Consider the following 13,786-nt stretch of genomic DNA (forward strand, 5'->3'; position numbering starts at 1 on the left):
TCCCATTTCCAGGACCCTGGGATCATGACCTGAGCTAAAGGCACCCAGGCACTCCAAACCACAGAATATTAGAATGGTAGCTAGAAAAAGCTTTAGAGAACTGATTCAACCCACTCACCACCATCCTCTACTAACATTTGATAGATGAGGAAAGATGGTTGGGTTGAAATAGAAAATTCTTTAACCACTGTCCACCATTAAAAATGGAAGGAAAAAGACAAAGCCATCATAGATGGTGCTTTAAGTGTCCTTTCAAGGAAAGGTACACGGGGGCTTCAGGAAAACGAGGGATGGGGAGCACTAGATGGGAGGACTCCCAGATGCCCTTAAGCACAAGCAGTCTACACCAAAGGATGGACACAGGGAATGGGAGGAGGAAGAGAGAAAAAATAAAGAGGAATGGGGCGCCTGGGTGGCTCAGTGGATTAAGCCTCTGCCTTCAGCTCAGGTCATGATCTCAGGATCCTGGGATCAAGCCCAGCATCAGGCTCTCTGCTCAGCGGGAGCCTGCTTCCTCCTCTGTCTGCCTGCCTCTCTGCCTACTTGTGATCTCTGTCTGCCAAATAAATAAATAAAATCTTTAAAAAAAAATAAAGAGGAAAAATCCCATTTAATTATTCTCTAAAAGCCAAACGTAAAACACCCCAAACAGAAGGGCCCCTTCTACAGAAAGCACTTCAGGCTTCCGCAGACACACCTGCACATGTGTCCCAGCTTTTGCTGATGTTCATCAAAGGTTATGCCTTTTACACAGAAATTCATTTTTGGACTCTCGTGGATTTTAAACACTATCAGCTGACAAGGGAGATGGAGCCGATGTTAAGATGATGCATCCTTCTGTGGCATCTTTTGCATTGCTTCTCCAGGAAATGCTGAAGAAAGTGAGAGACGGGACTGAGATGAACAGCTCTACTGATCTTGCCCATCCTCTGTCCAGTAACTAGTTCCAGAAATTCTGTGCGGGAATTGGGCTAACCAGAAACTGAGACCTCACTGTCCAGTTTTGGCCACACAGTCCTGTCTTTTTACCAAAATGGAAAATTTTCAAATAAAACACAGAGGCCCAATAGAAGTTGCTAAAAACAAGTTATTTTGCAGTTCCTCAAGGTTTTCTGATTTTTTAAAAATATATATGAAAATCCTATGCGGTGGCCTTGGAGAAATAACCTTCACTAATATAGTTGCTCTCTAATCCTTAAGTCAACCTTTTTTATTTCTCTGTGGATACCTTTCACCTCAACTTCCCTGTATTTTGAAGAAATGGCAATGAATTTCCAAAGCATGGTTTCTGGAAACCAACAGTGTCATGTCCAATTGCCTAGAAAAATATAAATTGCATCAGCTTTCTTGGTCAGATCTTCAATTTGTGTGGCTCCTTCCAGTGAGGAACACAAGCACCATCTGGGGGTGGGGGTGGGTGGTTCCCATCCCATGCTCACCGCTTCTTGTAAGGGAGGAAAGAGTCAGTTGAGGAGTAAATGGGCACAACTGAGCCATGTTAAAGCGGGAAAGTCAGGCTGGAGTCAGGCTGGAGGAAGTCTTAGGATTTCCAGTCCTACCAAGGTGGTGCTCACTCAGCAGTAGCACAGAGGACAAAGGCGTCCCTTTGCACCTCAGAGTCAAGGCTCTTGAAAGTGACATAACCTTTGAAAATGGTCTTTCAGGAAATAAAGGTGAACAGCAAGAGAAGAAAGCATTCCTCCTTGTTTCCATGTGTCTGCAAGTTGCATCGGGAAAACTTCATTCCCTAGCCTTGAAGATTTTAGAAATTTTTAAGCCAAATTCACACAAGGGGCTTTGAGGAAGGTAGCATAATCTTTTCCATCTTGCTCAGTTTCCTTCGAAACATTGATTGCTCCTTGTAATTACTTCTCCCCCCTCCCAAAGATTTTGTTTATTTGAGAGAGAATAAAGGGAGAAACAGAGGGAGAATAGAGGATATTCTCCCAATAGAGGGAGAAACAGACTCCCCACCAAGCAGGGAGCTTGATGCAGGACTTGATCCTAGGACTCCAGGATCATGACCTGAGCCAAAGGCAGTCGCTTAACCAACTGAGCCACCCAGGCTCCCATGTGATTATTTATTCACTTCTTTACCATCTACCCCTTGCCAGACTGTGAAGGCAACAACCATCTTTGTTCTGTGTCCCACTATACACCAAGTTCCTTCTACAATGCCTGGTACACAGTGGGTGCTCACCAAATGTCTGTTGAATGGATAGATTTCATACTTCTGAAAGATTCAGAGCAAACCAGCTTCCAGCCACTACTGGTTTATTTCTTCTTTCTCCAAATGTCGATGAACTTTGAGTCAATAGAAAGCCCCGGGGAAATTCAAGAACATATTTTCCCTAGAAACCCTCAGGTCATGAGGGTGTCTTGAGAAGACCCCCTGGGGCAGCCCTGATTTTGTGTTGTATTCTTTTTGTTGCTTAGGAGTCCTCCCATCCAAGTACTAACCAGGCCCGACCCTGCTTAGCTTCCGAGATCAGACGAGATCGGGCGCGTTCAGGGTGGTATGGCCGTAGACATTGCTTAGGAGTCCTTTACCTCACAGGACTCTTGGTTCCAAGATCCATGGTCTGAAGTGAGATATTTTGTTCTTTTCTTCTGGTTTATCAGCTCATATTAGGTCTGGTCAGCATTGACACTCTTGCTGTGTTCCAGTAAGAAGTGAATGCATTATTAATTAGATGAAAATGTTTATGAAAAGGGCCATTCTTTACCATTGTCACTCTGAATTCAAAAGGGAGTGCTGTTTCCCTAGCTCCACATGCTTTTGCAGGTCAAGGGGCTTCTGTGAGATTTCCTGTGTTCCATACAGAAGAGAAGTTTGGAAAAAATTATTGTGTTTGGTCTGCCACTCCCCACAGCCTGAAAATAGTCAATGTTGATCCCTGTACCATAAACAAACAATAAAAAACAAATAAACCACACCCTACACACAACACTGTTTCTTCTGAGCGCGTGATTTCTGTAATTAGTGTGAAGAATGAATTCCATGTTCCCTTGAAGATCTAGAATACGAGATGGAGCACCCATTTGGAGCTGCTCTCCCAAGAAGCACCCTCACCCACGAAATAGAAAATTCTATTCTAGAAAGTTCTATTCTAGAAGTATAGAAACTTCAGAAACCCTGCCTGTTCCCTGAGGTTTTTTTCAATCAATGTGAAAAGAGGTGGTTCTTTAATTTTCTTGGATCTGTAAGAGTCAAGACTCTTACATCATTTACCTATAAGAGTCAAGACTGGGCCATATGATGTTCTGGAGGAAATATTCGTCTTAAAATTCTAGGAATCTTTCCGTGAATTGCAGGCTCCATGAGGACAGCGCACATGTCTCACTCACCAGCATATTCCTGGTGCACTCCTGGTAGGCATTCAGTACCTAGCTGCTGCATGACTGAATGAATGAATGAATGGCCAGGATGATTGTTGATGTAATCATGATGCATCTTCACACATCATTCTTAGAATGGAAAAAGTGAAAGAGATATCATCTAGTCCTAAAGAGAGCTACTACGATGTCCCCATTGAAATGTTGTTAGTCTCCTCCCATGTTTCCAATCTCTTTGTCTTGCCTTTTTTTTTTTTTACAACACTTACCTTCTAAACATGTAATTTCTCTGTAATTTGTTATTTATTCTCTTACCCACCACTACACCAGGACAGGGTTTCTTGACTATTTTACTTACTGCTGCATTCTAATTGCCCAGCACAGATCTTGGCACATAAGTAGGGCTCAGTATTTGTGAAGTGGATAAACGAAAGACTAGTCATTGAGTATGGATTCATGCGTTGGAGTCACTGCAGGAGTTTTTTTGTTTTTGTTTTTGTTTTTTTTTTTTTAAATCCCAAATCCCAGCTCCACACCTGTGGAATCAGAATGGGTAGAGGTCTGCATTTCGATTAGGGAGTCTAGGAGATTCTGGTATAGCTTCTGGGAGAACCACTAATTCATCCAACTCATTAATCTAGACATAATCCTGAAATCCAGGGAGATAAAGTATCCTGTCATCCATGAGCCTGGGTTTACTTAATACGATGTGTGTTGCCACCCCCATCTTGGTCTTTGAGATTAAACTGCTAGATGCAAGAATTAGGGCTTCTGGACTTCCTTTCTGTGGTGCAGCCCTGTAGGCAGGAAGGTAATGGTGCTTCAGGTAGTAAAGGACTTTTTGAGTCGAACGACGCTTTTGCACAAAAGAGCCACCCTATCTCCATGCTAACGTGTTCCCCATTTCCGTCTCTCCTAGTTCCTGGACATCTCCATCAAATGGACCACCCAGGAAACCTTTCCTCCAAAGTACCTTCATTATGACCCAGAGACCTCTCGTCAGCTGATGTGTGACAAATGTCCTCCCGGCACCTCCCTAAAACAGCACTGCACGGCAAGGCGGAAGACCGTGTGCACCCCTTGTCCGAATCACTACTACACAGACCGCTGGCACACCAGCGACGAGTGTCTGTACTGCACCCCGGTGTGCAAGGAGCTCCAGTATGTCAAGCAGGAGTGCAATCGCACCCACAACCGGGTGTGCGAGTGTGAGGAAGGGCGCTACCTGGAGGTCGAGTTCTGCCTGAAGCACAGGAGCTGCCCCCCCGGGTTTGGAGTGCTGCACGCTGGTACGCATCGGCTTTCGACGTGTGGCAAAATTAATGCGATCGTACAGAGTCAGGTAGTACTGAGAGCTTAAGGGAATGGTTTTGTCCTGATGATATTCTAGGATAGCAAATTGCAGAGGTAATAGAACCTGCTAGGTGCATCCTATGTGGCTGGCTTGCTGCCCAGGGACCATTTCTAAGAGGAATACTTTGCCACTGGGGGCAATTTAGTAGCAAATCTCCAATGCAGCGAATGGCTCTCTAATGAGATGCGTGATGGAGTGCCCTTCTTTTTCAAAGGGACACACTCGGAGTCGCACTGTTTATAGTTGATACATACTTCTGGGCTTCCCTTCAGCACGGATAGCTTCAATCTGCAGTGCTTTTTGACAAACATCAGAAATGATAATTGATACCAAGAGAGTCATTAGGCTGATATTAATGAGGCTCTGGAGTGCTAACAATGAGGAGTTATAATTAATTATGTAAAAAATGAGAATGGTTAGGGGAAAGGCATTTCATTATTAAAAATGAAGCTGGTTCTTCCCTTGGCATGGGCGTCGAGTGTCTGCGAGGATAAAGACCCACAGCATCTCTAAAAGGAGCTCATTCTTTATCTTAGACAAAACAGATCGTCAAGCCAACAGTCAGTACTTGTCTACAAAGTACTTTCTCTTTTTGCATTTTGAACAGCTGAGGTTAAGGCCAGTGTGCATTGAATCTTTTAAAGCTGCAACGCACATTTTTTCCTACCACATTCACGAAGCTTCAGTGTAGTCTGTATCCTCCCGTGGCCTGGGAAAATTCAGAATATTCACTTCCTTTCCTTTTTTTTTCTTTTTTTCCACTTTTCTGGAGGAAGTAGTAACCAGTATAGATTCTGATTACTCAGTACGAAACAGTGTTTCTCACCCCCAGTGCTACTGACATTTGGGGCTGGATAGTTCTTGCTGTGGGCATCTGTCTTGTGCATTGTAGAATGTTTGGCAACAGCCCTGGTCTCTAGCCACGAGATGCCAAGAGCACTCCTCCCCGGGTCATGATGACCAAAAATATCTCCAGACATTGCCAGTTGTCCCCTGGACGCCAAAATCGCCCCTAGCGGAGAAGCACTGGTTTAGAGGACGCTAATTCTTTGTAATTATTTTAGCGTTCAGAAGTTGTGATACACAGAGCCTAAATTATTCGATGACAAATACTTTAGGTTTAAAGACATACCAAGGAAACACTCAAAAGTTGAAGTCTATTCTGTTTCCTAAGTTGTGAATCATTTAAGAATAATTACAGGAGGTGCAAATTGCATGAGTGTCCCTTAAAATGTCTCTGGCATGAGTATTTCAGAGAGAAATGGGTGACACTGATGCTTTGGGTTTCAAAATCTAAACCAAATTGTAGGGAGTCAAACTTACCCAACAAAACCAAATCCATTTAATTCAATTCAGTCATTGTATATGCAGAAAAATTAACTAGGTGGGGACTCTAGTTTGGAAACTAGAAAAATTTGGAAAATAATGGAAATGGGAAGGAATCTTCTCACATCAGCATGAGAATTTGTGTGGGGAATGAAGCCAGCAGGCAGCCAGAAGACAGACAAAGGGATACATTTTATTTTGTGGTATCACAGTGGGGCTTACTTACCTCTCCTTCCCTAAAAACCCACAGAACAGAGTTTCTCATGGAAAATAAGAAGTTTCCAGTCCAAAGAGAAGGAAGGACTATGTAGTGTTATTCCAAAAAGTGTTAAACATTCCTTGCTGCTGTTGTTTTGAAGTCAGTTTGTTTCCTTTCTATGTTTTACCTGCTCCATTCTGTGTGTCCTGTCATTCTGATGTCTTTTTGTACCGCTGGCATGGTGGCATTCTCAACAGGAGAGCAGAGCACCTCTTCTCATTATGGTATCTCCCACTTTGCCTGACAGGTTTATGTTTCCATGGATATTAATAAGGGCAAACTCATTCACTTAGATGGATAAATCTTCCCCCCCCCCCCCCACGGAAAGTTCTAACAATGCTGAAAGAGGGAAGTCCCATTCAGAAGGGTCATTGTGGAAAGCCTCCCGCCTATTTTCAGAAACTTTACCTTCCATTACTCTTGGATTCTGTTTGTTAAAGAACTTTGCAAGTTCCATTACCTGGAAGAATGTCTTATATCGTTGACCTTCTCGTGGGATGTATGGCAAGACCCAAGCCTTCAGCATGTATGTGAAGAATGATAAGATTCTTCATTGTGCCATTGGTTTTCTAGAACATGTGGTAGTTGGCAGAGGGAGACTTGGATCCAGATGGCCAAGTCCACTGATTCCCAGCGTGTTTGCAGTGCGAGAATACTATGGAGTCCTCGCCAAATACCTCCGCTTTTGATATTGTAGGACCTGGTGTGCAGCTGGATCCCACTGAAGGAGGGAGGTGTAGTAAGAAAAGTATTAAACAAAACAAGACAAAAAAATTAGACTTCTGTGTAAAGGCTTCTTTTATACGATGTCACTGCCATGCCGGAAATAACGTGGGAAAGATTCAGACCATGGTTTGCCCTTTCCTCTTTTTTTTTTCCTGCCAGTCCTTTGTCATTTTTACTGATCAATGCATCATCATCCATCCCTAGAAGAAGCGGGAGCTGAAACTAGAACCAAACCATTTTTGCTCTTTCTTTCTTTCTTCTGGTCTTGATACAATGAGATGGGAGGCTTGAATTTTTAATAAATGAAGTTTATTAACTTTCTGTAGCTTTCATTTGTCCCTTTTGTATTTGTTATCTCGCCTGAGCCAGAATTGGCTGGAAAAGCTACATTTGAATATTGAAGTCTGCATCTGTTCAAGTAGCTTACACTAGATGGAGGTATTTTCATATGCAAATACACTGTACTGTATAATCCAGCCACGCACAATAGAGTCAAGGGTTTGAGGGCATTTATCTTCAGTTGTTGACTGGTTCAAGTTTTTCTTACCAGCGAGTTCTCCAAACTTATCAGGTCTCTTTCCATCATGCAATAAAATACCCTTGCAATCACCCTTCCTTGAAATTTTAATGACCCTGCTCTTTTAAAACTCAATAGTTAAAGCAAACAGTAGATCATCTCCCATTTACTGGGTAGCTTAATGGCAGGCTTACGCTTTTGAATTGGTGACCAACTTTATGGCCACCTTCAAAAGTTTATTATAAGGTTGTAAATTTTTACTTCTCAAGGTTAGCATACTTACGAGTTGCTTCACAATTAGGATTCAGGAAAGACAGGACTTCGGGAGGCACCGAATGAAATTTAACAACCCAGCGTTCAGTGGGTACTGATTGCAAAGAATGACAGGACAGCAGACAGGCAGCCCTTATCTTCACGATTTTCCAGAAAAAAATGCATGAAGAATCTGGCTGACATTGAGGCCTCACCCATGCTACAGCAGAGGCTGAACAAATGAACACCCTTACTCTTTCCTTCCCTCTCATTTCGTGTTCTGTAGGTAATGGCAAAACACACTTGTGTGTGTGTTACCGGGAAGGGAGACTGCCTGGGGGGCTCCTAACTGTAGAAGTTTAGGTCTCTAATGAAGTGAAAAACGCCTGAAGTTCTGGGCAACGTAATAGTAGTAAAAACCAAGTGAAAAGTCTTTCCAAATCTGTCTTAAGAGGAACTGTCTGCTGTGAAAAGTGTTTGAGAAGAAGGTGCTAAATTGCTTGGTATTTTCTGTAGGAACCCCGGAGCGAAATACAGTTTGCAAAAGATGTCCAGATGGGTTCTTCTCGAATGAGACGTCATCTAAAGCACCCTGTAGAAAACACACAGACTGTGGTGCATTTGGTCTCCTTCTAATTCAGAAAGGAAATGCAACTCATGACAATGTATGTTCTGGAAACAGTGAACCGACTCAAAAATGTGGAATAGGTAATTATATTTTAAGATGTCAGCCTTTGTCCCCCCTCTGAATTGAATGCAAGACCCTCTGGCTACCTTCTTAATGAAACTCTTATTTTTCCATTCTTGAATGTCTGTCAGCTAAGATTGTTCTCGGCATCGCTAACGCCACAAGTCAACACCTCTCCGGAGGTCTCACCTTGTCGTGATCTTGCTCCCAAACTTGACTTTCTCCCTTTACACCTAAGTCAGATCTTACCCACTGGGAAAGAGGTGGTGTAAAGATGACGTCTAAGGCCACATTATCAGTCTGAATTATAGAGTTTTTGGTAAATTATGCATTTTTATTACTTTTTAAGATTAAAAACTGCCCCCCCCCCCAAAAAAGGGATAAAATCTGGCAACTAAGAAGCATCATGATATAAACTAGTAACAAACCAGACAAGGCAAAGCTGGCTTTGTTACTTATGGTGTCACTGCCTCGACTGCACGGAAGCGATTGATTTCTCTGGTTGTCCTAAACTCTGTGTTCAGGAAGTATCACCAGCTCCACACTCATTATGTGGATGCTTCCCACAGTGGTGTCGTTCATGCCACTAGACTAATCTCAGACTTTCCATCAAGGATGCATCTCACTGAAGATGACCTCCCTTATATCATTTAACTAGCTTGACTCCCCCCAACCATCTTTGCGTGTGACATAGAAGAATCTGAAACGTAGGAATGTGGGCTGAGTTTTTTAAGTTTCACACCCAGTTCCAACAAGTTTTCATCCTGTAATCAGAATCTTCATCAAGTCATTTAACCCTTCTGCTTTCCTATTCAAACAATGGAATGAGGGAAGGGGTGGTAAGAGGGGAGAGTTCTAACTTTAAACATTCTCGTTATTTAATTCATTCTTAGTTTTATTCTTATCATTCATTAACCACTCACTATGAGCCAGGCACCTCTCCTACAGGAACTTTAATCTTTACAAAAACACTGTGAAGTGACAGTCAGAATTCAAACCCAGGTCTGATGAATCTGAAGACAAACTCTTTTTTTTTTTTTTTAAGATTTATTTATTTATTTATTTATTTATTTATTTGACAGACAGAGATCACAAGTAGGCAGAGAGGCAGGGAGAGAGAGAGGAGGAAGCAGGCTCCCTGCTGAGCAGAGAGCCCGATGTGGGGCTCGATCCCAGGACCCTGAGATCATGACCTGAGCCGAAGGCAGAGGCTCTAACCCCCTGAGCCACCCAGGCGCCCTGAAGACAAACTTAATCCCTGAGATAAACAGACTCTACCCAGACACTCAGGCCATTGTACCTTTTTTCTTAACGGTCTATTTTTTGTGTTGACTATTTCCCACTTAACGTCTGCTTCTACGACTATATCCACCCTTGTTCTCAAAGGTAAACTCTGTGTTTACATGTGTGCAGAAAACAGTACACTACTCCAGATTACTTTTCACACTCCTCGAAATTATATTTGTTTTGTAATTATATTTGTTTTGACATTGGTCTTGAAGTAAGTTGTGGATGGTAGGCAACCCTTTAACAGGATGTTTAATATTTACATTAAAATATGTAAATGTGTACATCGAGTCATAGAATTTTTGTTGCAATTTGTTTATAGAAATATTTCTATTAGACATTCGTTAAATTCTCTCCCTTCAATGCCCTAAAAGAACTTTAGAGAGGACATAAGCGCAATTGGGTTGACAATCTGCCACTAAGACGAGCCAACAGAGAGTTGATTTTATCTGAACTTCACGTTCTAACACATTCAACTTGGGAAAACTCCCTCTTGGGTTGGTATTATTTATTTATTGGCCACTAGACCTCCCGGAATCCAGTTGCTAAGTAAATCTTGGTTTTCCCACCTTTAGATGTTACCCTGTGTGAGGAGGCATTCTTCAGGTTTGCCGTTCCTACAAAGTTCACCCCTAATTGGCTCAGCGTCCTGGTTGACAATTTGCCGGGCACCAGAGTAAATGCAGAGAGCGTGGAGAGGATAAAACAGCAACACAGCTCACAAGAACAGACTTTCCAGCTCCTGAAGTTATGGAAGCATCAAAACAAAGATCAAGATATGGTCAAGAAGATCTTCCAAGGTAGGGTAACCTGAAATAAACAAATCAAGAAATCAAAGACACCCATTTATCATAAACAAGAAGACTGTGCACCTGTTTAGTTGTGTGAACAATGTTTCCCTTTGGGAATTATTATTGAACTAAAACGTTTCCGCCAAGTGATGGTGTAGAAGCTATCCCTAGAGTGGCCTCAAGGTTTTTCTTCTCATCTCCTCCACACCCGACCGCTCTTTAAAGTACACTGAACACTCTGAAGCGAGAGACAGTCCATTTCAATTACGGGACTAGACCTCGGGAATTCCACCTCTAGATCCTGCTGTGGTTTCATTAACATCCTCTCTGGCCTACGTAGATGTTCCTTACACACTTTGGATCTTATCTTGCATTTCCACCAAGAAGCTCTGTTGTATTTATTTGTATTTATTTGGTGATTCTCTCCAGAGGCCTCCAAGTGTCTTACAGATGTCCTCTCATTAATCCTCACGACATAGCCTATTTTAAAATTACCATTTTAATAGCCTATAGTGTGAGGATTAATGAGATGAGGTCTGTAAAGTGTTTCTTAGAGAAAAGGGCTAGTTGAAACCAAGGTTTCTCATGTTTTAGAGTTTTATTTTAAAAAGTCTCCTTTAGAAACAGTGTGTGTGTGGGGGGGGGGGTGTATGTTATGATGGAAAGAATCCAAAGGGAAAAGGAAGTTTCTTCGAATGTGGACTGGATGGTAAGCTTTAGGATATACAGTGCAAAGAGTTCTGACTTCAGTTAGCACTGGGAGCACCTGCCAGAAAGGGCAGGAAGATTTCCGTAATGCGGACAGTATCCATGAGAAACCCATCTGCTCTTTACCTGTAGTTGGATAACTGAAGAATCCTACACTTCCCAAAAAGCCTCAAACATCTGAAACTGAAGCCTCTTATTTGAGGAGACTAAGATTTTCGACTTTCACTTGTGCAGAGTAAAGTTTTCTTATGTCCTTGGCAAACAAAATGTATTCTTTGAAAGTATAATTAGCCCTGAAGCAGGAAAAAAAAAAAGGGCGGGGGGAAGGTGGGATAGAGAAACAGAGACTGTTAGAATTGGAAGGGGCCAAACTCTCTATTTTATAAATAAGGACATTTCTGCTCAAAAAGATGAACTGACTTGCCTTAGGGCTCACAGACAGTAAATGACTTGTGTCATTAATGGAAGTGTTAGATACCCCCTCTTACATATATGTCCCAGCTCATTATTGAAATATTCTCTAGGCCATATGAATCCTACCATTGTTTGTCCCCATTCTGTTGGGTTTTTCAGATCTCCTCCTCCTCCTCCACAGTAATTCTCTGGCCCTATTTATTAAAGACCATTTGTCACACCTAATTCTTCAAATGGGTTGTATATCAGATATCCACTAATGAAAGTTCATATTACAAAATGGCTAAGTCGAATACTTTATTTCTATTTTTCTGAAATGTTATGGTTTTAATTTTTCCAATTTTTCTTAGAAAACTGAGAGTGATGTGTCTATAGTTTTCTACTGTTCATTTCCAAAATTAGGGCTTTTCACAAAGCTCTGTTGGATGCCTACAATACATAAAGCACTTTACCCTTTCTAACATGAAATAATATTCAATAATAGTTGAATAATATTCAACTCAGTTCTCACAAATACCTAGCCTCCCCCTTCCTATAAAAAGGAAGGAGAAGATTATCCTTAAAATAAATTTATGAAATTCTGGGAGAACCTCCTTCTGCCTCACAGTCATTTTGTGGTGGTGGCTTTAAAATATACATTATGTGACTGTCTCTTCGGGCTTTTGTGTGATGCAGATATCGACCTGTGTGAAAACAGCGTACAGCGGCACATTGGACACGCAAACCTCACCTTCGAGCAGCTCCGCAGTTTGATGGAAAGCTTGCCGGGGAAGAAAGTCACAGTAGAAGACATCGAGAAGACGTTGAAGGCATGCAAATCAAGCGAGCAGATTCTGAAGCTGCTCAGCCTGTGGAGAATAAAAAATGGCGACCAGGACACCCTGAAGGCCTTAATGCATGCACTGAAGCACTTGAAAACATACCACTTCCCCAAAGCTGTCACTCAGAGCCTGAAGAAGACCATCAGGTTCCTTCATAGCTTCACCATGTACAGATTATATCAGAAGCTGTTTTTAGAAATGATAGGGAACCAGGTCCAATCAGTCAAAATAAGCTGCTTATAACCGGAAATGGCCACTGGGCTATTTCCTCACAATGGACCAGATCCAATGAATGAGTAAACTGTTTCTCAGGCACTTGAGGGGGATGCAGTGATTTCTTTCTCATCACCAAGGACTAGATTTGGCCACAAGGCACAAAAAGAAACAATGGTGTGGAGAAAGAACGAACATCTCCCCTAAAATTTCGATAAACCCCAAATAGTTTATCCAACTGATAGATCTGGTCTCGTATCTACTGACTATATTTTCTCTTATTTCTACTCACAGTAATTCAACTGGAAATAAGAAACGAGATCCATTGTGCCTTATTAAATATGGGAATGTCTAACTTAAATAGCTTTGAGATTTCAGCTGTGCTAGAGGCTTTTATTAGAAAGCCATATTTTTTTTCTGTAAGAGTTACTAATATATCTGTAACACTATTACAGTACTTCTATTTATATTCATTCAGATATAAGGTTTGTACATATTATCATCCTAAAGGGAAATCGTGTACGACAAGTTTAGGAAGAAAAATATATATTCTGTTTATTATTATGACAAATGAGAGATAAAATATATTTTTTAACAGAAAGTTTATAGCATTTCTTAATAGGTACTGCCATTCTTCCTGTGTGGAGTGTTTTTGGGATATACTTTTACCTGTATAAGCTGTAATGTCATTTTATAGAAAACGCATTATTTAGTCAATTGTTTAATGTTGGAAAGTGTATGAAATATAAATTATCTGAATATTAGATGCTCTGAGAAGTTGAATGTACTTTATTTAAAAGATTTTATGTTTTTACTATCTAAACAACATCATTAAAGTTTTCAAGTTATTTTTCATTGGTTTTCCTCTTGCTTTTTTATTTGAAAGGGATGTTAATGGGTCTGAGCTTCCACAATTTTCCCTGTTCTTTTATCATTGGGGCTACCTGAGAAGTGTTAAAAATGCAGATTCCTGGACCAATTTATTGAGAAACTGAAGAGGAAGGCAGAAACTTGAATTCTTAATAAATTCCAAAGTAACTCTTACTACATTGAAATTGGAGAATTTCTGAAGTCAACCTTAGTATAGAGGTCTT

The 13,786-nt window shown here is 41.3% G+C and overlaps 1 protein-coding gene across 1 annotated transcript in view; it reads left to right on the plus strand.

Annotated features, from left to right (window-relative positions):
* Positions 1-13,545, plus strand: part of TNFRSF11B (TNF receptor superfamily member 11b) — a 28,990-nt gene extending 15,445 nt beyond the window's left edge. Inside the window, exons 2-5 of the mRNA XM_047728610.1 lie at positions 4,256-4,625; positions 8,287-8,478; positions 10,321-10,545; positions 12,334-13,545. Of these exons, the coding sequence (XP_047584566.1) occupies positions 4,256-4,625; positions 8,287-8,478; positions 10,321-10,545; positions 12,334-12,722 (1,176 nt within the window). The 3' untranslated portion in view covers positions 12,723-13,545. The remainder of the gene's footprint in view (positions 1-4,255; positions 4,626-8,286; positions 8,479-10,320; positions 10,546-12,333) is intronic.
* The last annotated feature ends 241 nt before the right edge of the window (positions 13,546-13,786 follow it).

The sequence above is a fragment of the Lutra lutra genome, chromosome 4 (assembly GCF_902655055.1).
Source record: "Lutra lutra chromosome 4, mLutLut1.2, whole genome shotgun sequence".
Taxonomy (NCBI): Eukaryota; Metazoa; Chordata; class Mammalia; order Carnivora; family Mustelidae; genus Lutra; species Lutra lutra.